At 38.3% G+C, this 27,514-nt stretch overlaps 1 protein-coding gene across 1 annotated transcript in view; it reads left to right on the forward strand.

The window, feature by feature from the left end:
• Positions 1-27,514, forward strand: part of WWOX (WW domain containing oxidoreductase) — a 551,988-nt gene that overhangs the window by 21,821 nt on the left and 502,653 nt on the right. The window contains exon 5 of the mRNA XM_081920382.1: positions 6,507-6,613. Within this exon, the coding sequence (XP_081776508.1) occupies positions 6,507-6,613 (107 nt within the window). The remainder of the gene's footprint in view (positions 1-6,506; positions 6,614-27,514) is intronic.

The raw sequence follows: 27,514 nt of genomic DNA on the forward strand, positions 1-27,514 counted from the left end.
GACGCTGCGCGCTGACGTCACGGGGCGGGGCTTTAATGGTGGTGTGCCGTGAGATTTTTTTTCAGTAAACAGGTGTGCCGTTGCCCAAAAAAGTTTGGGAAACACTGAATTAGGCAATATATTTTGTTTGAATTCTCTGTCTTTATTCCCTTAAACCATATAAGATGCACATCTTATATTCCTTTAGATGCATATCCCGGCAAAGTGCGTCTTAAATTTTTCATCAAATGTTAAAGTACACTGAAAGTACATGATTAGCAAAATGAAGACTTAAATAGGTAATTAATAATTGCAACATTTCCTTAATACTGTTATTGAAAATGGCACTTTGCTATTCATGCTCATCCAAACCTTCTGAAACCTTCGCTTAAATTTTGTATGTCATGTGCTATAGAGCAACAGACCTCTGTTTACTGTGGTACATATTCAACAGGGAACACCAATTACTTCTATATGAACACACCTGTCAGATTTTTAATATTTTATAAATAGGTAAGTTTGATTCAGAGTACAGTGGTACCTTGGGTTACATACGCTTCAGGTTACAGACTCTGCCAACCCAGAAATAATACCTTGGTTATTATAACTTTGCTTCAGGATGAGAACAGAAATCGTGCAGCGGTGGCGTGGCAGCAGCGGGAGGCCCCTTTAGCTAAAGTGGTGCTTCAGGTTAAGAACAGTTTCAGGTTAAGAAGGGAACTCCGGAACGAATTAATTATGTAACCAGAGGTACCACTGTAGACTGATTGAAATTAATGGATCTGTTAGACATGTCCTGCATATTATTAACTTTGGATACAACCATTGGGATAGAGTCCAACTATGTCTTTCATAGATGGAATCCTGATCCAGTACCATTTTTCCTGATTTACCTTGTGTGTGCCCCATCCCAAAAGTTTGCTGTAGAGAATTAGGAAACCTTAAGAGCAGCTTAGGTTGTAGGAAAATGGGATGCAGAGGAAGGGAAATCTTCAAAAATCATCTTTCACCCTTTTCTACTAAAAGAAACCTGCTGCATCAAATAGCAGCATTTGAAAGGATACATCTGGATACTTTACAACTAATTTCTGCTTCATGGTTTTATATACACACATGCACAGGATTGTATCCAGCTAAGTTCTGTTCAGAGGAGACCAACTGAAGTTAACATCTAAGTTAGTTATGGAGTTTGGACTAGATTACCCTCTGGATCCCTTCCAACTCTATAATTCTATGATTCTGTGTCTATCAATAGATCCACTTTGAGTAGGACTAACATTGGTACAGCCCACTATGTATGATTTCAGATCTATACCTAAGATGAACACCTTGACATGACAAATCATGTCAGAAAAATAAACCATCCTTGATATTACTCCTGATGGGAACTGATAGGAAGCAAAAGAAACTAGGCCTCTGTAGATAAGGTACAAAAGCACTAGGAAGGAAGAATTGGAGCCCCTAAGCAGATTTTCTGTTACCAGTTACTGAGCTAGTTCAGATATTGTTCCCAAGTAAGAAAACTCAAGCTGGAAGGGCCTCAGGTGTATTCCCTGGGCCAAAACAACTTAGTTGATGAACACATTGGCTCCTGAATGCCGCAAAACCAGAAGTGTGTGTTATAGTTTACGAAAAAAAATCAGAAGCCGAATGTCCGATGCGGTTTCCGATGGAGTGCAGGGAGCTCCTGCAGCCATTCGGAAGCCGTGCCTTGGTTTTTGAACGGTTTCAGGAGTCGAAAGGACTCCTGGAACGGGTTAAGTTCGAGAACCAAAGTACTGTATCCTGGTCAGTGGATAGGTTTGATTATTACAAAGTATTTTTCTGTTTTACGTTGCCTTGGTGTTGTAGAAAAAGAAGCAGAAACAGGAAGTTTTAATAAATTAAGAAAACATTTTGTTCAGCACAGAGCTTTTAATGTTTAAACTTTCACATGAAATGTTATAAAATGTTAAGGGTTCAGTAGGGATGGGGGAACAACCAAAAAAAAGCCTGAGTATTGGATTTGAGGCTTTAAAAAGTTTTGTAAGGCTTGTATTCCATCATGCTTGTATTCTTACTGCTGTTAAAATAGGATTGTCACTAGAGGGTCAGATAAGAGTTTTTTCAACCGGAGACTAGTTGGGTCAGTCCTGTCTCATGAGATTTTTAGGGTGGTTGTTTTAGAATTTATAACACACTGAATGTTATACTGAACATTATTGCCCCAACCTAAATTTGCATGGGCATTTTAAATTCAGACTGGTTGTACTTTGTACAGTTCTCTCCTGTGTCTCTATATTCTACTTTTATTTATGTATTTATTTATGTAATAGTTAAACAGAAATCCAGCTAGTGCAGGGGATTATTGAAAAAATATTTCATTTCCGGCTACCAGCACCATATAGGTAAAGTTATATGCATACGGAAATTTGCAAAACTTCTGGGAGATGCACACTTTCAAATAGCACAGGACAAGGGCCACATTCAGTAGCAGATCACATGCTTTGCACTCAAAGGATCCTAGGTATAATTCCTGGCATCTCCAGGTAGCTATGGGAAAGACAGTAAATAATAGTGTTCTGAGCTGGATGGATCAGTAGACTAACTCAGTATAAGTCAGCTTTACATATTTGTTTTCCTGTTACACAGTTACCCTCTCCTACATAGCATATAATATCTGGGAATTTTACAGAGAAATGAACAGCTACAATGGCCATCTGAGACCCTTCTTTGTGTGTCACCTCTGTGAGAAGTCCAGAGGGTGACAACATGAAAACGGGCCTTTTCTGTGGTGGCTCCCTGCTTGTGGAATGCGCTCCCCAGGAAGGCTCATTACATTGCCTTCATTACATACCTTTAGGCACCAGGCAAAAACATTTTCCCCAGGCCTTTGGCTAATTAAAGACTCTATAGCCTTTTAGACTGTGTGGAGATTATTGAGGGTTTTTTTTTCTTACTATGGTATGCATTTTTGTGTTTTTATATTGTAAGCCACCCTCTGATCCTTGGATGAAGGGCAGTATAGAAATTTAATATAAATAAAACAACTGAGATTTGTATCTCCTGCTGCTATCCTGATTTACACACAAAGGCCTAAAATACCTTCTTTTCATTTTAACCTAGTTCTGTTATTTTAAGAGACTTACCGGTACCTGAAAACTTTTTGGGTGATGGTTAGATCTGCTCCTGGATAAAAAAACTTTCTTCCAACACTTGTTTGCTGTCAGATAGTATTCAGTTCATATATCTATTTAGTTGGACTAGTAATAAATTGTGAGGAGTTGGTATTACAGTATAAAACTAATTTTAAAACCAATACAAATACAATTCAATATCAATGCTTATTTTTACTGAAACAGTAAACTGCATGACTGGCTAATAATGTTGGCATTTTTTAAGTTTCCTTGCTACATTTGCTTAGAATGGAATTAGAAAGGTTGCATGTGTTGAAACTGGATTCATCTGTGTGCAATGAATTGCCCAGATAATTAAAGTTGCTCGGTACAATGAATGGCTTTAAAAAGGCAAGCAGGAAAATTGCTAAGACTTAAATACTGTAAGCATGTAATTGCGGAGAATGGTATAACTTTATGTGGTGTCTGTTGATTCTATAATCTAAGTTATACCCTGTGTTGTAAACTAAATTTCTCTTGCCCCAGGGTGTTTCTAGAAGTGAAGCAGCCTGTGTTTAATAGCTTTTTTCCCTGGGTAAACAACGTTTAAATGGATGCTGCAGCATGTTTAAAATAAAAGTGGAACAAATAGTTACCTTGTTCTGTCAATTTCTTGGTATATTATTGTCCTATTATTGTATATTATTGTCCTATTAAGTATTCATGTGCTAATTCAAGTGTTTACAGTTGGAAGTCATTAAGCTGTAGTATCATGAGAACTTGGTAGGAAATTTTCTATTTGATCTATCAGAAACATGCACCAAAACCACCTAAAAATTCCTGCTGCTATATTTCCTACCAGTTGTCACAGCTGGAAAAGTTGGCTATGGGCATTGATAATGTATTGTGAAATAACAGGAAGGAATTTAGCAAAACAATTGTGCTCTGCTCTTTGTGTTCTTCCTTTCTTGAATCCTACTGCTATATCGGAGGGCCAAACTAGACAATTTTTAAATCAGTGAAGGGGTTAGCCCCCTTCCTCCTGTGAGGCAGTCCTGATGAACATCCCCTCCTCCACCAACCTGAAGCTACTGTTAGCCCTGGAGAATTATTTAATTAATGATTTTGAGTCTATGTTTGCAAAGTTGTTGTTTGCTATGCATTTGGATGCCTCTTAAGATGTCATAACCAAATGCTGCCATGGTGGTTCCTGAGATCAAGCAGCAGGTTTTTGCCTATATTCGGATACAGTTCAAGATGGGAGATTAAACGTATCAAAACTGCACTATATTTTGGTGTATTAGAATTCCTCAGCCACACTTGGAATAGAGCTGCTAGTATTAAGTAACTTGAAGTTATTAAGGTGTATATCATGGCTAGATTGTGTTTGAGTGGGCCAGCCTGATGCTGTGTATGGAACATTCTTTGGAGCTCTCAGATTTCTTTGGGACATCTTTTGTGAGTTGCTACCCCATGAAACTTAGAAAATTCCTGGATCAATCTGTGGAGAGCCTCAGAGAGCTTGCACATTTTCACTACATACTGCATTTAGATTTGTTTCGCATGAGTGCACACTGGAGACCTGCCTTGGTAATATGGTTTATTTACAAATATACAAGCAGAATGCAACTTGGGTGCATTGGAAGAAAGGCTCTGTGATACCTCCATTTGAAATAAAATGTATTTATTAATTAAAATCTTTTTTATCCCACTCTTCAGCCATGCCAAATCTCACCAGCGGGGCAACAATATATTCAGGGACGTGGTCCACATCAGCATATTTTGGACCTGTAACATCAAAAAATGGGTTGTCATGACAAAGTCACATTTCAGTCTGCCATCAAGATTCAAAATGGTGCCTGGCATCCAAACTTCAACAAAGACTGCCACCCCCACCTCAAAAACCTTCATACCAAGTTTGGCAACTGTGTTTTGAGAGGAGGCCAAACCTATGGAGGGCGAAAAGACAGACAGACAGACAATCCACTTTCCAAAATACATGGTGGATGATACGATAGGAATTTGATTTTTCCTATTGAAAAAGGGGCAAATATGCAAATCTTTTCAATGTCAGAATACTCTAATTTCAAATTCTACTGTCAAATTCCAACTGCCAATGTACCTCGAAGTTAGTTTTACAATTGTATCAGTCACTTTTATGTTAGCCTAGTTTTAACATTAAAAAGCTCACATCTTCAGTGTTTTCCCCCATGCCTTAATTTCCCTTCTGTATAAGAACCCATTTACCATTTGGGACCACCCATAAACAAGGGGCTTAAGGGAGCACCCATGGGTCAAATGACCAATACAACACCATGAGAACTGAGCATTTTAGTGAGTATTCCCAGTGAGCACCAATTGTCACACCATAACATTTTTATTCAGGGACCAAGGGTGTTGTCACTTTGTTAATCCAATTTCTCTGTTCTTAATTGAGTTTTCTTTTTTAAAATACAATTGTAATTGCATTTTAATGTGTGTGTATTATGTAAGCCACACTGAGGGCCCCTAGAGTGGAGTAGGAATCATAATAACAAATCATATGAGCATGACTCCAAGTCACTCCCCTGGGATACGTAACAATTCTTTCTAGCAAGTTGTTTCTTGAATCCACTTCTCAAGTCTCTCTGCAATGCATTTGGGTGGATGGTTGACTGTTAAATGATATCAGGTAGAGAAAAGACTCAAGTTCCACGTATGCTTAGTACTGACATGGTAAAGAAGTGATTTGAATAGATAGTGAACATTTTTCTCACCTTCATTTCAGGCCATTTGAGTAATTTGAGTATGCCTTCTTCTATATTAATTTTATGTATACAGAGGCTCTGCTCCTGTAGGTTAGGTGTGTCGCTATGAATGTTAGTCCATTTCTCTTGTGCCGCGTCAACTGTGCCAACATTCACTCCTTGGACCAAGTCTGATTACACTTACATTGTTGCTAAAATCTCTAAATTTCCTAAAAACTTTGTTTTTTTAAGAATTGTTTTTATTTTAAATTATTTTGCACTAGGCAGAAAAAATACATAATTAAAAACAATACTTGAAGCATAATGGCACATATTAAAACTACAATTAAAAATCACAAGCAAAGGGGGGAATCAAAGTAGAGAATATCAGCATTTAAAAATCAGATTCACAAAATTATGCCTAAAAACAGCTTATAAAAGATAATAAACTTGGCTGCTGGCCAAATGTAATGTTGCAATTTGAATATATACCTCTATTTCAATTTGGTTTTATTTTAATTCTTTTATTGGTTTTCAGTTTTTGAACTTTAATGAGAAAGTATGGTAAAAACATTTTGACTCAATAATCAATATATTGTAGTATGCAGATAGAATCCAGATATTTCCAGTCTCTTGGTTGTTAGTTAACACCTGCTGCTTAGCTTTAAATTCTGATTCTTTGTTCTCAATATGTGTTTTGTTGTAGGCTTTGAAACAGCCAAGTCCTTTGCGCTACATGGTGCACATGTCATCCTTGCCTGCCGAAATACGTTAAGAGCTAATGACGCTGTCCAACGCATCATGGAAGAATGGGTAAGAGAAGGTGTTTCTTGGCACCAATAAGTATTGTAGAAAGGTCAAAAGCTCTTGAAAAGAAAGTGTTCAAAAGAGTGGGAGGGTTGTATCAAAGGAAAGATACAACCGTAGCCATGATTAATACTAGCTGGTAAGGGGTGGGGTTGAAACTACCTGAACTATTGTCTTTTTCGTCATTGCTTGATTAGATGAGAGAGAGCTTTTTGGTTGTAGAGCCTGTGGAATGCTCTCTGGACCAAGGGCTACCTGGTGCTGACACTGGCATCTTTTGACACCAGGTTAAGACTTGTGCTTTCCACCTGGGCATTTGATGGAATTTGAGCCAGCTGAGTCAAGGCTTTATGCTAGTGCTTCTCTGGGTTGCTGATTAGTGTTCCTCTGCCCAATGGAAAGCTGGTGTTTTATGTATTGATTGGAAGGTTTAAAATTATGGTGGTTGTTAACTATTTTGTATGTTTTTAAAATGGACAGTAAGTCACCCTGAAACTGTTTTGTGTTGTATAACTATCTAATAAAATAAATAATACTGAGAGCAGGGAAGATGATGTATGCCATTATTTATTGGTGTGTATGGTACTTTGCAGTGTAACGAGGTCCCTGTTCTAAGAAGCATGCATTTTAAATTTTGACGTGGGGGGGGGGGGAGGAAGGTGGAAGAGGAGGAAGAATACACAATCATTACCTGTTGTGTTTTTGTGTGAAACTTCTGCAATTTTTACAGAGACATGTAAATAATGAAAATATTGTAGCTGTCAGTAAAGATACACACCATATTTGGAACTAAATAATGACCGCTCCACACATCAAATGGGGGCGCCTTTTGCGTGGTTGCACGCAGCCCCCCAGATCCCAGTGCGACTCCTGGTAGTTTGGGCTGGCTTCATCCTCCCCAGGCTGGATACCTGGGGGTCTCCACCTACCTCAGCCAGTCGCCCAATCCTGCCTGGGGAGGCGCTGCCAGGGGAATAGCCAGGTAAGGGGAGGGACCGTCCTGCCCACACAACAGAAGGTGAATCTTACCTGCGAAGCGGCAGTCGGCTCCAGAGCTTCTCCCACCCTGCCCTCCCTCAGTTAAGTCTTCTTTTGCAGGTTAACCTTTTCTCCTCAGGTATGCAGGCACTGCTACGTCAGGGTCGCTGTTGAAGGGCTGGAACAGAATTTTCCTGCATTGGAAGGCTTTGCCTTTCCCGTAGCAAAATGTCACAACTTTGGCGGTTTTAGGCCTTGGGCGGAATCCTTTAGTCTATCTACCTAAATGGGCGTGGGGCGTGAAGCAGTGACCCACGCGCCCCCCCTTTGTTTCGGTGATACCAGGGTTCCCCGTTAAAGGGGTATTGAGGGGAGGCACTGGCCATACACTGAGAGGTTGTCATTGCTCTCCCCTCCAACGGTGGCAAAACGGGGGGGAAGGCTCTCTGCTTGAATATATGTTCTGCAGAGCCAGCCCAATCCCCACACATTCTGGATAACCCTGAAGTTGCCCAGATCCCTGGCTGGGGACTGGGAAGGATAAATGCTCAATGCCTGAGCCAAGGTCTCCCTACATCTGAAACTTAATAAAGTTGTGGCCAATTTTAATCCCATAGCACGTTGTCTTGAGTCATTATTCCGATCAGAGGTCACCTGGGGTTGGGGGGACCCCGCCTGTCCACACAAATAGACAAATAAGTATTTCAAAGACTGCTGATTAGCTTTCCGTTTAGAACTAGTGCTAATTTTGCCATTGTTGGCTACTGTGCTGTTAATAATGTGGGTTTAAATACATTGCTAAGTAATTTTTTAAAATTTATGACTTAAAATGGAGCTGCCTAAATGGATCTGGTTCTTGTGGAAAAGTTATTATAAACTGTTCATTTTCATGTCTTCATTTGGTTCACTTGAGGACCTGAATTTACATTGAACGATAACCTAATAAGGCCACAAAGGTTACCAGCCTACTTTTCAGCTGGTCATGGAGAAAAAGGCTTTCCTTCCTACACAGCTAGCATGAAAATCAGCTGATCAGGGACAGAATTACCTTGCTAGCCTGCCTGGAATTCCTAGTTGCCTATGGAGATCAGCTAAGTTGTTAAATGCAATACTGTTTTACACCCACCAAAGGTTAATGCTACAATTATCTCTAGGTAATTAGCGGAATAAATGAGTGTGTATATGAAAATACTCAACCTGAAATTTCAAAGAATATCATGTTGGATTAAGAGATTTTGTTTATTGCTTATATAACTTTTTTCCGGGCCTATGAAATGAACCATGAACCCATCTTTTGAAACAGCCTTATAATAACCTTACAATGTTGTGAAGATTTAGTTGCTTCACAGTTTACATAGCAATTGTGTCTGACACTACATTGGTGTTTTCTGCAATAAGTACATATATGGTAAAATGTTTGGCAGCATATACTTGAGAACCACAACTGGCCATGGTTCCCTGATGTGTGAATGGAGATGGCTGTATCCCTTTCATGCTTAATGTGAAGCTGTTGTTAGATTTGAGTTTAATGCACCTATCTCATCATTGCAGTATGAAGTGAGCATTTCTGGGAATGAATTGAAGAACAAAGGTCCCACATTGTCTTTGTTTCAAATTACTTCAGAAAAAAATGCATTTTATTTATTAACCATTCCCCATTCCTAATTGTTTTCAGTACAATCTCATCTGTAAAGTGGGTAGCTAGAGCACCTTCAATGCATCTTTATAATGACTTTGTTGTTGTTTATTGAGAGGGACTAATTAACTTTGATTATTGCACTAATATTATGGCACTTTGACAGTCCCTCAGATTTATGACTCTGGGAAAATAAACAAATGAAATGCAGGTGCTGGAGCAGAAAGAATAAGTTATTACTGAACTTTAATTACTTGAAATGTGTAACTAGGAGAGAATTAGTTGATGAATTACAGAATGCTTAATATTTACATCAAAATGCAAGCAATCTTGGGTAGGAGATAAAAGAGAGTAGCTACTTAAAGTTAAGATTTTTTTTTTTACAAAAATCTATTTGATAAATTTTAGCTGATTGGTACTGCTATTAAAATGCTGAGGCCTATAATCATACACACATATATGTGTTTGATATTTGCTAGTGGCCATTAAAAAAGCTGCCTGTCAAAAACCTCTTCTTTAATACCTGTGCCTTCCATTTGTGATCTTTTGCTTGCTATAACTCGTGATGTCATTGTCTGATTTGCTCTGATATCACAACAGGACATTGTTGTCCACCCCCTGACTACTATTGACTTATCTGCTCTTACGTCAACGATGCTAGCAGTTGAGACAGGAGAGACCTTAGAACATGAATTATGAAATAGCAACAGAAATATATTCCACGTTCAAAGCAAACAGTTGGCTTCTCAACAGTTGTAATGTTCTGATTGCAATAGCTTAATTTAATAATGTTGATAAGACATGTGTTCTGAGAATTGCATTAAATGTAAATTTTATATGTATATTTGACACAAATGTTCTTTTCCATTTATATCAGTAGTGCCGCAAAGCAATAGGCATTTGGATGAAAATAATGTTTATATCCTCCACTTCTAGCTTATGAATAAGCTTTGCAAAAAAAAAGGGCGATCCTGATAAACCTGACCTTAAATTTGGCATAATAATCCTTAAAATGCAATGTGTCACACTAGGTATTATGTAAAAAATTAAAAAAACAAACTTCCAGAGGATGATTAAGCTATGCTTTTGGAGACAATGCACATGTTCTCTCTCTCTCTCTCTCTCTCTCTCTCTCTCTCTCTCTCTCTCTCTCTCTCTCCTTTAGCAAAACAAGCCATTTTTTGGTGCCAAGCTTGTCAGTTTTGTGGTAAAGCCACTGCTCAAAAACTTGCCAGTGTTGTCTCTGGCACAGTGGCAGACTGGGATGCCAAGACCTGTTGGTGGGGGGATACATAACTTGAAAGGAAAATAATATCTGATCAAAAATGGGACCCAGAAGTGATGTATCTTGACTATAATTCATTTGGTTTCTTCATAAATATTCAACTCTGCCTTGAATTCAGTGAGGTTGAATTCTTAATCCCACAGTTAATGCCTGTAGTTCCAGAGCTAGTGTGGTTCAGATCCCTGTGTGGTTCACGTCAGCCTTGAAGCTTACTACATTGCCTTGAGCTGTTTGCCGATCTGTCAGCCTAATCCTGTTTAGATTACTGCAGTGCATTCTATGTGGTGCTGCCCTTGAAGAGTGTTTGAAAGCTATGGATGATACAAAATGTTGCAGCCAGTTTGCTTTCTGATGTGTGCCTTATAAGACTGCATTATACCTGTTTTATATCAAAGACTAGCTTCTGATTTATTTCCAGGCCAAATTAAAAGTTCTGATGTTTACCTATAAAGCCCTTAAGGCCAGGATATCAGAAAGGCCACCTCCTGCCATGCAAACCTGAGAGTAGATTACAGTCTTCTTCTGAGGTCCTTTTGTATGCTGCACAATATGAGGCTAGGCCTTTTATGTGGTATGAAATTCCCTTGCAACAGAGATTAAACTGGTCCCATTTTGCTTACATTCAGGTGAAAAAAACAACACTTTTATTCCATGTTGCTTTTAATAGTTTATATCATGTGAATCTTTGATTCTGCTCCTTGTGGTTTTGAGAGATTTTCTGCTCTGCTCTTTGGTTTAGTATTTAAAGTTGGTTCTAATGTTTTGTTTTTGTATACAGCCTTTGGTGACCATTGTGATGTAGTGGCTGATGGCAGCCATTCCATCAGGCTGCAGCGTAGAGAGATGAGAAGCTGGGCCAGTTCACTGACACAGCTGAGAGACCAACAGGTTTTTGCTCCTTAATTCTCACTGATAGTTACAACTGCTTTGTAACTTCATTAGTGCCTCAGTTTTATTTTCCCCAATCTTCCCTCCCAGTCCCTTCGTGTCCCCCCTGAAGGCCCCTTCAAAATTGCAGGGGGGGGGGCGGGCTATCATAGCCTCAACTTCATGGATTTGGAGTACAGTGGTACCTCTGGTTACATATGCTTCAGGTTACATACACTTCAGGTTACAGACTCCGCTAACCCAGAAATATTGCTTCAGGTTAAGAACTTTGCTTCAGGATGAGAACAGAAATTGCGCAGCGGCAGTGCGGCAGCAGCAGGAGGCCCCATTAGCTAAAGTGGTGCTTCAGGTTAAGAACAGTTTCAGGTTAAGTACGGACCTCCGGAACAAATTAAGTACTTAACCCAAGGTACCACTGTACCTGCCTGGATTCAAATCCCTGCTCAGCTCTGAAGCTTGCTGAGTGACCATTGTCCAGTCTCCTTCTCGGCCTAACCTACCTCACAGGGTTGTTGCAAGGTTAAAAGATGGAGACCATGAGACTACTGTTGAACCCCATAAAGGAAGAAAATAATAAAAAAACCTGCATGTGAGAGGTGTATGTATAGTGTTTTCCACAATTCTTGGATGTTTAGGTGGATTATTGTGTCTTAAAACCCGAAGAATGCATTTCTGTTGGTTTTCAAATTGTCATGAGGTTTTCATTGCATGTTGGAGGCTGATATCAGTTTAAAACTGTGACAATTTCTTGTGCTGGAAAAAAGGGAAATTAGAATTTTAAAGCTATGATTCATTTTAATCAGAAATTGTCAAGCATAAATCTCTTCTTGAGTAGTGGAAAAGACCCTAAAGCGAGCAGGGGAAAAAATATCAATACTTTGCAAAGGAGGAATGATTGTTCCAATTCGCAGCTTAATTGACTTTAAGGCTTAATGAAAAACACTCTGGCACAGTTTGTAAACACATTTGCTCAGGAGAAGGCTGAAATCCTATCCCATGAGCTGAAGAACTCAGGGGCTTATTCTGTATTATATTATTGACACCATTGAATGAAAGAGTAATGATTGAGTAGGGTTTTCACAGCTCCCGACTGTATCCATCTCTTTAAGAAATATTTCAGAATATACACAAACAGAATTATAGGGTTGGAGCCAAAAGATAATTATAAGAAAGCAAACATCTACTAGCACTATTTTGCAAATGCTTAAGAGTTTACACAGTTCTACAATGGGAAGCTAGGTTTTTGTTTATTTGTTTGTTTTGCTACTTCCTAGAGCAAGGGTTTTCACACTTCCTACTTCCAGGGCGCACTAGAGATGACTGAAAATCATAGTCTCATCAATCATTAAATGGTGGTGCAGGGCGGAAGAGTCACAAAGTGGTATGAGTGGGAATTAAAATTGGGCATAATCACCTGGCAAATACAGACATTGCTTTCTACTGATATCTAATCCATTTCTGGAAATTGCTAAATTATTGGCCACTGCATTTTACTTGCAGCACAGAGTTCCATAGCTAAGCGTTCCTAAAGCCTCATTTTAGGCAAAATTTGCTGAGAGGCTCTAAACACTATACCTTAATATCCTTTATTGTATTCAACAGCCAGATCCAAGTTTTGATAGTGGTCCAATACCTTAGCTTTTCATGGCATTCCTGTTATATCTGTATACTCTACGTTTAGAGATTTAATGCACAAATTAAATAGCTATCCAGTTTGTATTCTGAGAATGAGATGGTTTGAAGAATTTAGATCAGCACTTTTAAGCCGCTTTTAGAATATGGAACTTTTAAATTCTGAGTATAAATTAGCCTTCTTTGGACTGCTGAAGTCATTCATTGTAGTTTAGCGTATCATTCTGTGTAATTCTGTAGCACCATTTAAGATAGGTGTGGGGAATCTTTTACCTTCTATATGTTGCTGGACAAACATCCCTGGCCATTGGAGATGCTTGCTGGAGCTGCAACATCTGGAGGGCCAGAGGTTATTCACACCTGATGCAAAACAATGCAGTTTTTCACAATAAGCTTTTCTCAGTCAGCCACAGCAACAAACATGTTATTGCTGAAAACATGGTTGCTATCACTATATTGCCAGTCATGCCTCAGTCCCCATCCCAACTTTGTATACATTCTTATACATGCCTTCATTGACATCATCACATAGACAAATCTGTGGCTTGGTGACTTTTTTTATTCACAGTTTGCTCCCTGATTGGCTGGAAAAATGCAACAAAAACGTTTCCAAGTTAAAAGATTAAAATGGCAGAAAATTAGTGGCAGATCAAGGAAACGGTGGCTGCAATCATACACAAAGATGACCGGAATAGCAGACGGCTGGGTTTCTCCCTGGACCTTTTGGTCATGCCTTCCATTGTTGACAATATCAACAACTGAACCTCAGGAACATTCAGTGAAGCACTAGTTTTTTTTAATGATCTGTAAGTAAATGAATGTGTTAAAAAGCAAATGGGCAAATTAAAGCAGTTTAACAGCTTCACAAACAACTGCATGGATGAACTGTTGAGATACACTTTTTTCCCCTTGTACTATAAACATATGGCATGAATTTCCTTCTCTCATTACAGATGCTGAGAGAAGGGAAAGACAAATATTTATAGTACGTTCATGTTTTACAGTAAAAACACTGTTCAGTTTGTTTATACAGTTCCACTGTTACAGTTTTTATGGTTGGTAATGAAACCACTGTAAAATAGGGCCTGAATTATATAGCAGATGTGTTGAGCCTTTTGCACTCTGAAAGGCTGGCCCATTGTTGAATTGTGGATATCATTTATACCAAATCAATGTCCTGAGAACAGCTGAACTGTTTCAGACCTTTGTCTGTGTGTATCACTAGCCTTGTACTACCAACATAATAAAGATGTGATTTTTATGATCCAAATAAATGCAGCAATTTTCTTAAAAGTAATTAGATTTTGAAATACAAAAGCTGCCTCTCTGGTTCATGTGGGTAAGCAGAAGATACTTTAAAAGATTTGGTAGGCACTTTTCAAGAGTCTTATGGAGGTGTTCCAAAAAGGTTAAGTGATGTAATGTTACTACTTGAATTTTTCAACATTAGATTTTGGTGATTTACAAGGAAGTGTATTTATTAAGCCTATGGCCAAGTGAACATGAGGATTCACATACAGGAACTTTCCTCTTTCCTTTTGTGGGCAGGAGCTTATGTCCAATATAGAATTAAGAGTCTGCTCACTTGAGAGAACAGGACGCACCGGTGTTTATCTGCATTGGAGTACCTTAGTTATTTATTTATTCATATCATTTATAAATATTGAAGCTTTCAAAATTGTAAAAATTGAATATTTTAAATCTCTCTATTTAAAATTTCAGATACAAAACCTGACACAGGAGTTAATGGTATAGATGGGTTTGGATGCTGTTTGGAGTTCAAGTCTGTCTCAGATCGGGAGAGGGGGACAGGAATGTGCACAGGACAGCTCTGCAGAATGCCAACAACATTGGGGTTGTGTGTATAAGTCTACATATAAATGAATGTACACATTCCAGATTCATTCTTGCATAAAGCAAGTTCTGCTTATAATTTAATTTTTGAAGAAGTAAACTTGCCAGTTCTAAATTTCTTAAGTCTCTCTGCTGTAGTAGTGGCAATATAAGCATGCTACATATTCCATAATGAAGAAGACCAGCTTAGCTTATGGTAAATACACTACTAAGTGTTTATAGTACATTTCATACTTTACATGATTCCTTTTCTAATTCTGCTTATCTTTTCATTCTAATTCCCTAAAGGACATATAAAAGAACCCCTAAAGAGAGTAATTACTGCTCTACTTCTTAACCAAGGCTGCTTCTGCAAAGAGAAATCTGAGCTGCTTTTTAACGAAGGCAGTTTTAAATAAAAATGCAAATAAGCTGCTTTGTAACCACATTATTTACCCACCTAGCCTCTTATTACCATGTTTGTATTGTTGGCAAACACTATTTACAGTCGTGTAGAAATTAACATTACTGGTCCTGAGGAAAGATTGTTGAGGGTAGGTTGTGCTTTGGAACCAATTAGGGTGAACCTTGTCTCCATTGTGACTCATGGGAGAAAACATAGCCTTGCAATGTCAAATAATAACATTAACTCAGACTATGCAGGCATACCACCGTAATTATATTATTGGCCTTATTTTGCTTCTGCAGTGCTTTTCATTGTCTGCATTTTAAAACCACCCAGCAGAAGAATTTCTGGGGAGTGGCTTAATACATGCTGTGATTAGTTCTGGAGAAAAATGAGCCCAGCCCATTTTTGCTCAATTGAATTTAATGCGAGTCTTTAAAAATCTACTAACAGATATCCTACACATAGTATTATTTTCTCTATTGAAAAATAACTTTGAAGACACCCTCAGAATTCAGCAAACTTGATAGGTGTTAGGAGAATATTACCAATAAAGCAGAATTTTCACACAGTGAAAGAAGCTACTTACTTCCCTGCTATACAGAAAATGAATATTTCTTAACATCTGAGATGAACCACATTTAAAGGTTACATAATCTACAAGATTATGTAAGAGACTGAGACATAGTTATTGAAACTCATGAAAGCTTTCCTTTATAAGCTGAGGAGGGCAGAAGAAAGGCTGTAGTCCACAAAAGGACCAATTGGGATTCTTGCAATAATTCTGGTCTAATGGACATTGGTCTGATCCACCAAAACATTGTTGCTCTTAAACCAGAGTGCACACACTGGATTGCTTAACAGTTGACAGTTAAGTGGTGCTGGGCCAAAGTCTCGGCTTTCACAGTCACTTGTGTAGACTGAAATTTGAGGAACATTGAGGCTTTATTGATGGCTTGGTTTTTTTATTGGTGGGGGGACGGGGAACTTATGCAGAATGCCCTTGCTTTTGTAAGCCTTGTTTTTTTAAAAAATATGTTTATTAGGTTTTTACAAAAAAGAAAAGTATATAGCCACCACAAAAGTAGAAAGAATGTAAAAAGAAATAAAACATAATCAAAAATACACATAAAACAGATCAAAACACTAGAATATAAAATACAGTAAAGAAAAATTCCACCCAACCAAATACAAAAACATAAAAACTCCAACTTTTTCGATCATACTTAATTAACCTCCTTTCTTGACTTCCTCACGCCTCCCTTTTTTGTGTTCCTCTTTACCCAATCAGATACAGCAAATCCTTACCCTCTTTCAGATCTCATTTCTAATTATTAAGTTCATTCTATTATGTCACCAATCTTTTCTTCTCATACTTAAACACCTTTATGATATTATTTACTTTCGACATAATATCACTTTAATCTTTCCTCCTTTTCTGTTGCATTTTGCATACTTTTTAAAGCTATATCACTAATGCCTTATTGCTTCCAAATCCAACATTATTTTAACATTCATAAACTTTGCAGTATTTCTGCAGATAGTCTTTAAACTTCTTCCAGTCCTCTTCCACTGATTCTTCTCCTAGGTCTCGGATTCTGCGCTTTTGTAAGCTTCATATCTTCCTCAAAACACAAATCTCACCTTCCCTTTCTGCCCCCATTTTACCACCCACCATCTCTCTCCCCGACAAAATGAAGCTGAGTTCAAAGTTTTGGCCCAGATGAACACTTGTCAATTTAAAACTTGATGGTGAGCCACATAGATTTTGGTTTAAAACCAACCATGCAGGAATGAAGTCAGCCCACTCCTGTTAGAGTAACAGGTGCTGATTTTAAAACATTGCTTTGTTCTGTTCCCAGAAGCTCATTGGATCCCAGTGGTTAATAAAGTTGGACCTCAAGACACGTGTTGAGAGTCCAACTAGCCTCAAGTGAATCTTTCTTCCTCAGGATTGGTTTCCCATCTGTAAACTGGGAGTAACAGCAGGGTTGTTGTAAGAATAAATAAGATGAGAAAATGTGGCTTTTCCAAGGCCTTGGGGATTGCTCAGGTTATAAATTTAAATTAAAAATCATTTCTTTTGATTGGTTTAGAAAGATGGTGCAAGGGCTCCCTTTGGCAGTATGTATAGAGCAAATGAATGACATCCAAATTTGTGAAGCTTTCCATATTTGAAAGAAAAGAAAAGAAAAGAAAAGAAAAGAAAGGTGGTGCAAGAGGAAGTCAGAAATGGGGGGGGGGTTGTGGGGGGTGTCTTTTTAAAAAGATCTGGCACTGTATTAAGTACAGCTAGATTGATGCTATGTGTGTGTTGGGAGTACGCCCGAGATATAACTGTCCATTCATTACAAAGTGAGGTAAAGTAAAATTCTTTTCTGTTTTATGTGCTGTAAGGAAGCATTTCACATATGTGCATTTCTGATTGTGCTAAAGGGGAAAGAAAAGATTTTTTTCGAATGCAGGCCCATGCTATTAAAAATGTATTCTTGCTTCAGTTGTGACTTTCCATGTGAGTACAGTGGGCCAGGAAGGATTGCTGTCAATCGGAACCTTAAATGGAAAGGTGAAACATTTCGAGAAAGCAAAGTAAACTGTGTTTCCCATTGCTTCCACAATTCTTCAGGACATATTTATAAGGGAAATTAGATTGGAGATTAAATCTAAATTGTTCCCATTTTTTTGCGAAACCTCTATTAATTCAGCCTAGTGGAAGATTCTCCGTGCATCATTTTTGTGGGAATAGTTTTATTACTTGCATATAACTTTATAAGGAGGTGGTAAAAATAAGTTATAGCATAGTGAGGTTTTTTTCAGAGTTTTTTCCCTTTCTTGTCCCTATTTAATGTGAGATAGCTGAGATATGTTTCACTGTTAAGTATGACTGTTTAATAAAAATATTAAGTTAGCATGATTGTATGGTTGAGAGGCCTATGAAAGATTCACAGGAGTTTTGCTTTGTGTTGACTCAGAACTGTCATTCATCAGGCAATTTGGATGTAAAACCAAATCAGAGTATGAGCAAATTGATTAGCAAACCAGATTTTCATATTCTAGTTTGCTGGCCATTCTCAGTTCATGCTGTTGATTTGCACACAATACCAAATAATGGTCAAACTTTGCAAATTATGGTTTGATATTATTGTGTTACTATCCAAGCAGTGTTATTATCCACCTGTTTTTTGCTGTTTTGAATAGGTGTCAATGGGAAGCTAATACTCATATTTATTATGAGTATCTCATGCATCCACTTTTGGGTGCTTCCTATGATGTGCAAAGCCTCTCAAGATGCAACAGAGATAATGTGTTCAGGACTCTTTCTCCCTCTTCTAATACTAGAATTCTGGGACATCCAGTGAAGCTAAATAGGGACATCTAAGGAAGACCCTGTATTGCTTTAATGGAGGCTATGCAAATAATGGGGGAATCAGGCTGTGTTATAGTGCCAATGTCAGAGCAGTATGCCTGTTAATACCAATTGCTGTGAATTACAAAAGTGGAGAATGCTGTTGGCATTAAGGTTCTGCTTGCAGACATCCCATAGGCATCTGGTTGGCCACTGTGAGAACAGGGTGCAGGTCTTTGGCCTGATCCAGCATGCCTTTTGTTCTTAATTGCTCCTTTTATATCCTCTTATGTGTACACTAAATGGTGATAGGTGAATATACTTAGGAAAATTATCATGCAGTGAGATAAATGAAGTCCAGTTGCTCCAGAACTGATTTCATAATACTAGTGACAATATTTATTATTGTTGAATCTGCTCATTAACTTTGTCGTGTTTAATATTCTGTGGTTATAAACAACGGCATAAATATATGCACTCATTTCTAATTAATTTGTGTAATTATGTTTTATAATCTAGGTGCTTGAAAAGCCAGAACTCTGTACACCCCATTACTGTGTTGCAGCTAATAAAAAATATAGATTGAAATAAATCTTGAAACTTACTTTAATTGTAAGTATAGATTAGCTGTAAATTATATCTTTGTGATGTTTATTTTTAATTCTGCAGTGCTGCAGATTTGCAGAACATACCAATTAGTGTAGTTATTCTAAATAATCTTGAATTAATTACTGTAAATGTTAAATGCTATTTCTTTGACAATTAAAATCACAGTGCTGAGTTAAGATTTAAAAAGCAGAGCCAGAAATAAAAGCAAAGATGAAACTAGGTGATAACAATAGAGCTGACCTCAAACTTATTCTGCAGAAGTCTCATTTAGGTCAACTGAAAAATAATGCACCCCAAATGATTTGGTAGGAATTCAACAATTCTAGATAATCTACCAGTTCACATTTTTAAAGTGATGCTTGTTTGGAAATAGATGTCTTCACACAAATTAAATGTTGTTGTTTTTTTGCGATGAAAGTAAGCTACACTATATTTTAAGGAAGACTGAATTGTTATGATGATGATAACTAGCTAAATAATGTGTAAAATTCATAGTTACATCAATCTGCAATGAGTAATGGCTGTGTCACATGTTGGAGATTTAAGAGGGAAATGCATGGTCCATCGTGTCCTCCTTATAAGATTGCAGAGGTACCTGACCAACCACTGTCGAAGACAGAATGCCTGGCTAGAGACATTCTGGTGTAAGGCAGCTGGGGACATTGATAGCTTGGCTCAGACACATTATGCCTTGCTATTACCATGGCAACTTAAAAGCTGTTGCCCTAATCTCAGTTTTGCTTCGGTACCACGACTACAGATGGTCAGGAATGATACTATAACTTCTGTCCCAGCACAAGAAAGTGGTGTTGGAGGCCTTTGCTTTGTGAACGCCAGGAATTCTCGAACTGGTAACAGGGTGCCAACTACTACTGCCTCCTTTCTTTTCTCCTGCTACAAAGAAATGTGGCCACTCACATAATCACTGCAAGCACAACCCTGCTTGAAATCAGCTGTATTAACCTCATTCCTGCCTGCAAGCATTGGAGCAGGGGCTTATACACACTTCTGCTCAGATCCTCACAATATCCTTACTATGTAGCCCTCCAAAAAAGGTGCAAAAGGTTTTTTAACATGGCAAGAAATCATATTTTACTAGCAATGAAAATATTATGGTTTAAGGGCCAGGAAGTACAATACTCCCTCAGCTGAGATGTTATTTTGACTAAAAGCAACTAGATCCCTGCCAACAGCCAGAATAGGGTAGTGGCTAGGAAATGTTGAGTTTGAAAGCTGGAGCTTTGGTTTTAAATCCCTGCTACATTGTAAAGGTCACCAGGTTGCCTTGGGCACTGTGCTCTTTCCTGGCTTCCCCTTATCTCACAAAGTACAGTCAAGCGTGCCGAACAGGAAGTCTGCATGGCTTGCATTTCCTGCTTCCCCAAAATGTCCCAAGATACTTTCAGTTAAATAATCTAAACTACTCTGTAATAACTGCAGATTTATTGCTCATTAAAAAGCATTTGGGAAGTTTCTTAGACAACCTTGTCAGTATTCCACTTCTAATACCAAAGACAAAAGAAAAATTGTCATTTTTTTATTTTGAAATGTGTTTCAAGAGCAAAGAGTGCCTTTGGTTCACAGTAGAATGCATGCATCAGTTGAGAAATAGTGAATCTTTCCATTCTGAGAACATTATAATACATGTATGAGAAATGAAGTTGTTTCTGATGCCTCCTCAGACACAGTTTAAGCGATTAATGGTATCTTTCAGAGATACATAACTGAGAATAACTTAAATGCAGTGCTTTGTATCTTATAGCTCAGAGCAAACTGTTAGATTTGCTTGTGAATAAATACGCAATCTTCTAATAATCTGGAATCATCATATATCATATGTAATACTGTCTTCAGAAATCCTGATTCGGATTACACTTTTTAAAAAATATACCTTTACTGTACACAAGCCATTTGTACTAGCTGGCAGGAGAAGCAGCTGGACTAAGATGCAAGGACTTTATTTTTGTTCATTATTTCTTTGAAGTTTTCAATAAAGATGTTATTGGAGCAAAATATAAGAGCCCTGCAGTTCCTTAAAGATTAATGCATTTGTGTCATGAACTTTTATAGGGAAGAGCCTATTTTTCATCAGATGCATGTTGAGGTAGGTTCCTGCCTTTGAAAGCTCCTGCCCAAATCAATTTGTTAGCTTTGAAGGTGTGCCACAGGGCTCCTTGCAGTGATTTTCCTTTTCGGCTACAGCAGGCTTAACACTGCTATTAGAATTAATATATTAAAATAACCCTACATGATTATATTTACTTCTATTTTATTTGTTCCCCAATCCATTGCATTTTAATTCCATTGAAGGAGGTTCTTAACCAAAAGTGAACATGAACTGAAAGTGGAGATGTGGGACAAAGTTGGTGGAGAGTGAGTGAGTTGAGATTTGGGGTTCTCTAGATATATTAAAAACCATGCATATGCTTCAATAGTTGGGCCTAAACCCCTCCCCCCCCCATCTTGGAATATCCATTATTGTGATATATGTTTCTCCTCACATACTTTAGTCTTCCCTCTTTAAAAAGGTTAAAAGTGGGACATAAACATATTTTCCCTTACTTTTAAGAACAACAAAACACCACTTTTTCTGAAAGTTGAGAAGCTGCCCCAGAGTACACCATCCCAAGGTCATCTTACTGGATTCAGTGCTATCATTTCCTAGTTTATTTTTTTAAAAAATATAATGACTATATTGACCCAGGCTTGGTGCTATATTTCCTGGAATGAATGAAAAATTTAATCTCTAGCTGCTTCTGAACACAACAACTACAGATGAGTGTTCATTCTCAGCGCTGAATTGAACTTTATGTTCTGAAGTAGGGTTCTGTTTCTTCATGTGAGTGAACTAATACATATATCTGAAGGACAGATGCATAAAAGGTGATTGAAAATTAATGCAATGCATTGAAGAAGTTCATTAGCAGAGTTGTGTGTGTGTGTGTGTTTGTGTGTGTGTGTGTGTGTGTGTGTGTGTGTGTGTATATATACACACACACACACACACACACACACACCGTATATACGAGACTAAGCTGATTCTAATGCAATAGTCAATATTATGACACATCCCCTCCCCCCATGTCATGAAGCCTGTGCCCTGATTTGTCAAGGTCAATGGGCCTGTCCCTCATGCCCCGGTACTGATAAGGAAATGGATTTGTACTTTCACAAGGAGTCATCCAATTAGTGTTAAGCACAGCTGGCTTCAGATAAAAAGAGAAACTAAAGGCTTCCCCTGAGCTCTATACTTAAGAGAAGATTGTGCATCTGAACAAACCATGTTCAAAGTATGTAGCATCCAGATGCACATCCTACATTCCCAAGCAGTCAGCTTTCTTGTTGAGAATCCAACAGACCATGTTTTCACGAGATGCAGGTTTTATTCCAGGAGATAGTTTTGAAGGGACCACACCTTATGGAGCTGATGACTTTCTTGGAGCAAATGACACCCAGGTCTTGGAAGACCGGCATCCTCCATTCATCCGTTCTGTCACATTATGACAGAAATCATTACTAGCTTGATGGGTTTATTTATAAAGTCCTTTGAATATTGAAGTAAGCCATCTATTTCAACATTCCTCATTTCAAGCTGGGCTGTGGATCAAGATGAAAGAAAAATTAAATTGTATATTGAAGAGCTGTTAATTGAACTGTACTGTATTTAGCCAAGGGAGCCTGAGCTCCAGGCAGTCAATACTACAGAGAATTTTTAACGCACTGTATCACTAGGTTGTCAGTTTGTATTGGCAAATGCAAACAGCCTACTTGCACTGAGAGTGGCAATGATAAAGCCTTGAGAAACTTCTGAAGTTGTTAGGGAATAATGTGATCATCTTTTGTGGTAGTGTTTTCTAACCAAGTTCCTTAAAAGAACTGGATTTCTTTCTTTCTTTCTTCCTTCCTTCCTTCCTTCCTTCCTTCCTTCCTTCCTTCCTTCCTTCCTTCCTCTCTCTCTCTCTCTCTCTCTCTCTCTCGTGTGTATGTGTGTTTAAAAGATGAAAACCTATGAATTTTATGCTATTTTCACAGAAAAAGTTTTGCAAATTACAAGTTTCTATGCAGTCTAAAGAATTCCAGATTGTGAATTTCTTCACTTGCTTTGACAGTCTCATTTAAAAATATTAGCACACTCTGATATAACTCTAAAACCAGCATATCAAAAAGCTTTGGGAAAATGTTATCTCATTTTTCCTAAGGCAGTGTTAATTTCTTTTTGTAGCTAATCTATTGTAATGTTAAAATGTTAGTACATTTATAGTTAAAGATTTCTTTGAACAGCTAAATTATTTAGGCATGGCTTCTGGAACAAAAAGTGGTCTACTTGGTGGTCTACTTTCCTTGCTGATAATAAAATTGAAGGGACTAGAGACATTTCTAGAACTTGAACAGATTTGGGGCAACTTATTAAAAGGTACACCATTCCTACACTAGTTATAACTGCTTCACTTTAGGAAAGGATGTGGCTTGTTCATGGTGTAAAGATAATCTTCAAATGTGCAAAAGTTAATTTATTACTTAAAAGAATTTGTATGGGCTTATATCTGAGAGAATTGAGGTAATTGGCATTATGGTGAATGGTTTCTGTTTGAAATGCCTTCACAACCCTCATCGATAGTCCACACCTTTCCAAACTGTGTGTCGTGACATGTTAGTGTGTCAGCTGCAGTTTATAGGTGTTTCGCACAAATGCTCCCTGCGTTCCTCCTGTAGCTGAAAAGGGGTTTGTTTAACCTACGGTTTGCTAGTAAAACTGAATTACTGTGTCACAAAATGATGCACATCTAAAAAGTGTGTCATCAGTATGAACAGTTTGGAAAGCTCTAATATAGTCCATGTATGCCCAAGTATTCTTAAGGACTAGAGCTATGAATACTTGCTTAAGCGCAAATTCTGGCAAGGGTATACTCTCTCAAGGGTTGGACTTCCTGCTGGTGGAGAGTTTGAACTTACCACATTAAGTACCAACATTCACTTTTTATGCCTTTTGGCTTGTGAGTGGATTTCTAAGTAGGGTTTTATTTCTTAAAACCATTGAGTTTTTGTTTTTTTAATATTAGAATGTTCATATTCTTTTGTAAGATTCAAATGGAAGTCATCAATACATCTGTAATAATCTGAATATTTGCAAGATTGCTCCTTGTTAGATACTGGGCACTCCCCTACATTTGTAAAGCATTTTGCATTACGTTTGGTTTCTAATATTTGAAAAGCTGTTAAAATAACAACATGAAAATTTCTATGATTTAGGAAGATTGCCTAAGGTGCTAAATGGGATAAATCAGAGTTCCATAAGAAATTACAACACTCTCCACATTTACTTATATGCAAGCTCTGCAAGTTGGAGTAACACAGATGCCATTGCAGTCAATAATAAAATCTCCTGTGACTTCTTGGGAGTCAATATTATTTGTTGCCCCTGCTTCTCTGTTGGCAACTGAATAAAGGGTTCCTTAGGTGTGATTCTGACACTGTTTCATGTAAGGAGTGTCCTGAATCTAATAAGCTGCTGGTGATACTCCTTGAATAATTTCAGAATGCAGCCTTTTGAAAAAGGTTGCCATTGAATACTTTTTTTTGGCTGGCAGTTTGGGCAAATGGACACTTGGCATGGCATATGGGAAGTATTGGCACTTCAGTAGCTAGTCCTCAAGATGCAACAGCAAGCCATGGTTTGGAATCTTGTGAATGAGCCCTATGGAGTCTCAGGCTGGCACTCTGCGTCCTTTTACCTTGTGCATGTTACAATTCCAGATTTACAGTCTTTGTTCGCCCCAAACCATAGGTTGCAGTTTCATCTCAGTGGGCAAATAATGGCTTGTTGCACATCACATTGGAAGCATAAATGAAGGAGAACCCTTCTAATAACTTACCCATACTATGGACAGCCACAGAGAAGTGTAACTTGCATCCCTTTTATTGTAGTTTTTGTCTGCTTTATTAAAGTATTTTCAGTTAAATATGTACAGTAACTTATTAAACTAAGAATGAGAAGATAATTAATGAAGTGGGTATCTTTGTGTATGCTGGTGTCAAAACAGGCCAAGTGGTATGATAAGAGGATATTCCTTAAGGTCTGCAGGGAAACCTTGTTTTCCCCGGACTCGTCCAGCCCCCACCTTGAATCCTAACTGGGAAGGCTGCCGCATCCTGATTCCAGGTGTTGGCATCAGAGAGCAGTGTGCAAGTGCATTATAGTTTGAAGGAAAGCAAATGGTTTTGTTCTTGGCCCTTTCAACCTAGGGTTTCAAATGAGGAGATGAGTGGGCTGAAAGGAAGCATGCATCCTCCTAGACTGAATAGTATCCCTCAAATTGTAAGTGTGGACTATCTACTTGGCAGTGTAATTGATTGGCATGGGAACTTGGCCTTGGAATTGATGGATTGTTTTCTCTTCCCACCACCAAACTCCAGATGGTTAGGGCTGAACTGAAGAAGACACAAGTGTTCTTCCTTGACCCCAGTGCTGTTTGGGCTAGAGCAATGAGCTCAGGGACTGAAGGCAGCATGCTTGTTCATCCTCTGATCACAAGAGATGTCCCTGTGATAGCTTTGGGGTTGAAGGGGTGTGTGGGCCTGCTTACTCACATTCACCTCCCATCCCCCAACCATCATGAGGACTGGAGAGGTGCCAGTGCAGTATCACGTCTTGAACTAGATCTTCCCAGCTGGAGCAGAGGGTTGACCTCTCATGGGGGGGGGGGAGACACACGAAGAAGAGCTTCAAATGATTATTGCAGGGTCTGGGTTGGTTCATGGGGAGATGGGGTCTTTGAGGTATTGAGGTCTCTGAGCCATTTTAACGCTTTGTAGGTCAAAACCAGCACTTTGAATTGGCCCTGGAAGCTATTGGCAGCCAGTGCATCGGGCCAGTGAGCAACTTGGCAGCCAAATTCTACACCAACTGGAATTTCCAAACAGTCTTCAGAGGCAGCCCTATGTATAATGCATTGCAGTAATGTAACCTAGAGATTACCAGAGTATGGAGGACCCACTTCTGCTTAAGGTGGGTGTTTCATGGTTTCTAGTAGGGCTTTTGAGTGGGACTCTAAGCTGGCTTAAAGAAGCAAGGCACACTGATCTAAGAAAGTTAATTTTAGTGTGTACACTAATGGTTCAGTACCAGAGATTATTTTTATATGGCATCTGAACACAGATGTCACCTGTCCCTACTGTGTCGCTTGTAATGGAATGTATTTGTGCATTTATGCACATTTTGGATGCACCTCCAATTGAAAACAATGGTCGCACATTCAAATTTTAGCCTACCCCTTTTTTCCCCATCTGATTTGGGGTGGGGGGGGCAAGGGTGGGTATTATTAGCCCAGTAAAACATACAAATAAAATCAGGGAATATAACAACAAATAATTTGCAGTAACCCACATACACCACAAAATTATCTTGTTTAATTAAAAATTGAGAGGCAAAAATAATGTGCATAAGTTTGTTTCATTTACTATTTAGGAACTGCATTATTACAAGTTGTTTATTTCCTGAGGCTTTGATGTATTTAAATATAAGACACAGCTTCTGAAGTGAAAAATTACACATTTATGGGCAGAATTAGGAGCGTCCCATTGTGTCAAATATATAAAGTGACATATTTATGTGTTTTCTTTTGAACAGAGCCAGGCACAAAAAGACATTTTGTATGAGACTAAACCAGAGGTTGATGCTAAGATAGATGCAGAGTTTGATTTAGGCTTGAAACATATTAAATGAAGGCTACCAATTGCTTTCTGTGCACTAGAAGAGGTGAAGTGAGATAAACCATAAATTGATTTTTGTATAACTCTTAAATTAAGTGCAACATTCTTCAAGAGAAGAAAAGACCCCAATGTTGCACCACTGTACATTGCATTACCCTAAGGTAGTTAGTTCATCTTAATATGTTAATAGGCTTCCAGAAGAGATGAACATTTCTCTCTCTCTCTCTTTCTTCCCCTCCCTCTCTGATATTTGGTTAATTTGCACAGGCTCCTAGTCTCTGGGCAATCTGATAGAAAGTCATATGTTACTGGTTTCTTTATGCACTGAGCAGCTGCATTAGGCAATATCTTTAAAATGTAAAAGAAGCCTACCAAATGCACAGTCTGATAACAACAACAAATCTAATCCAAAGTGACAAGTGGGAGACTTTCCCAGACGTTTTTCTCTTTAATGTAACATGACTTTAAATTGATGCAGCCCCACAGTGATTGAAAAACTCTCAGAGCTTGTCTCCCATGATTACATTTCTGATCTGTACAACTTAATTTTTTAACTCAGTGAATCTCGACTTTGCGAATGAGCC

Source organism: Podarcis melisellensis, assembly GCF_964234715.1.
Source record: "Podarcis melisellensis genome assembly, chromosome: 8".
In the NCBI taxonomy this organism is placed as follows: Eukaryota; Metazoa; Chordata; class Lepidosauria; order Squamata; family Lacertidae; genus Podarcis; species Podarcis melisellensis.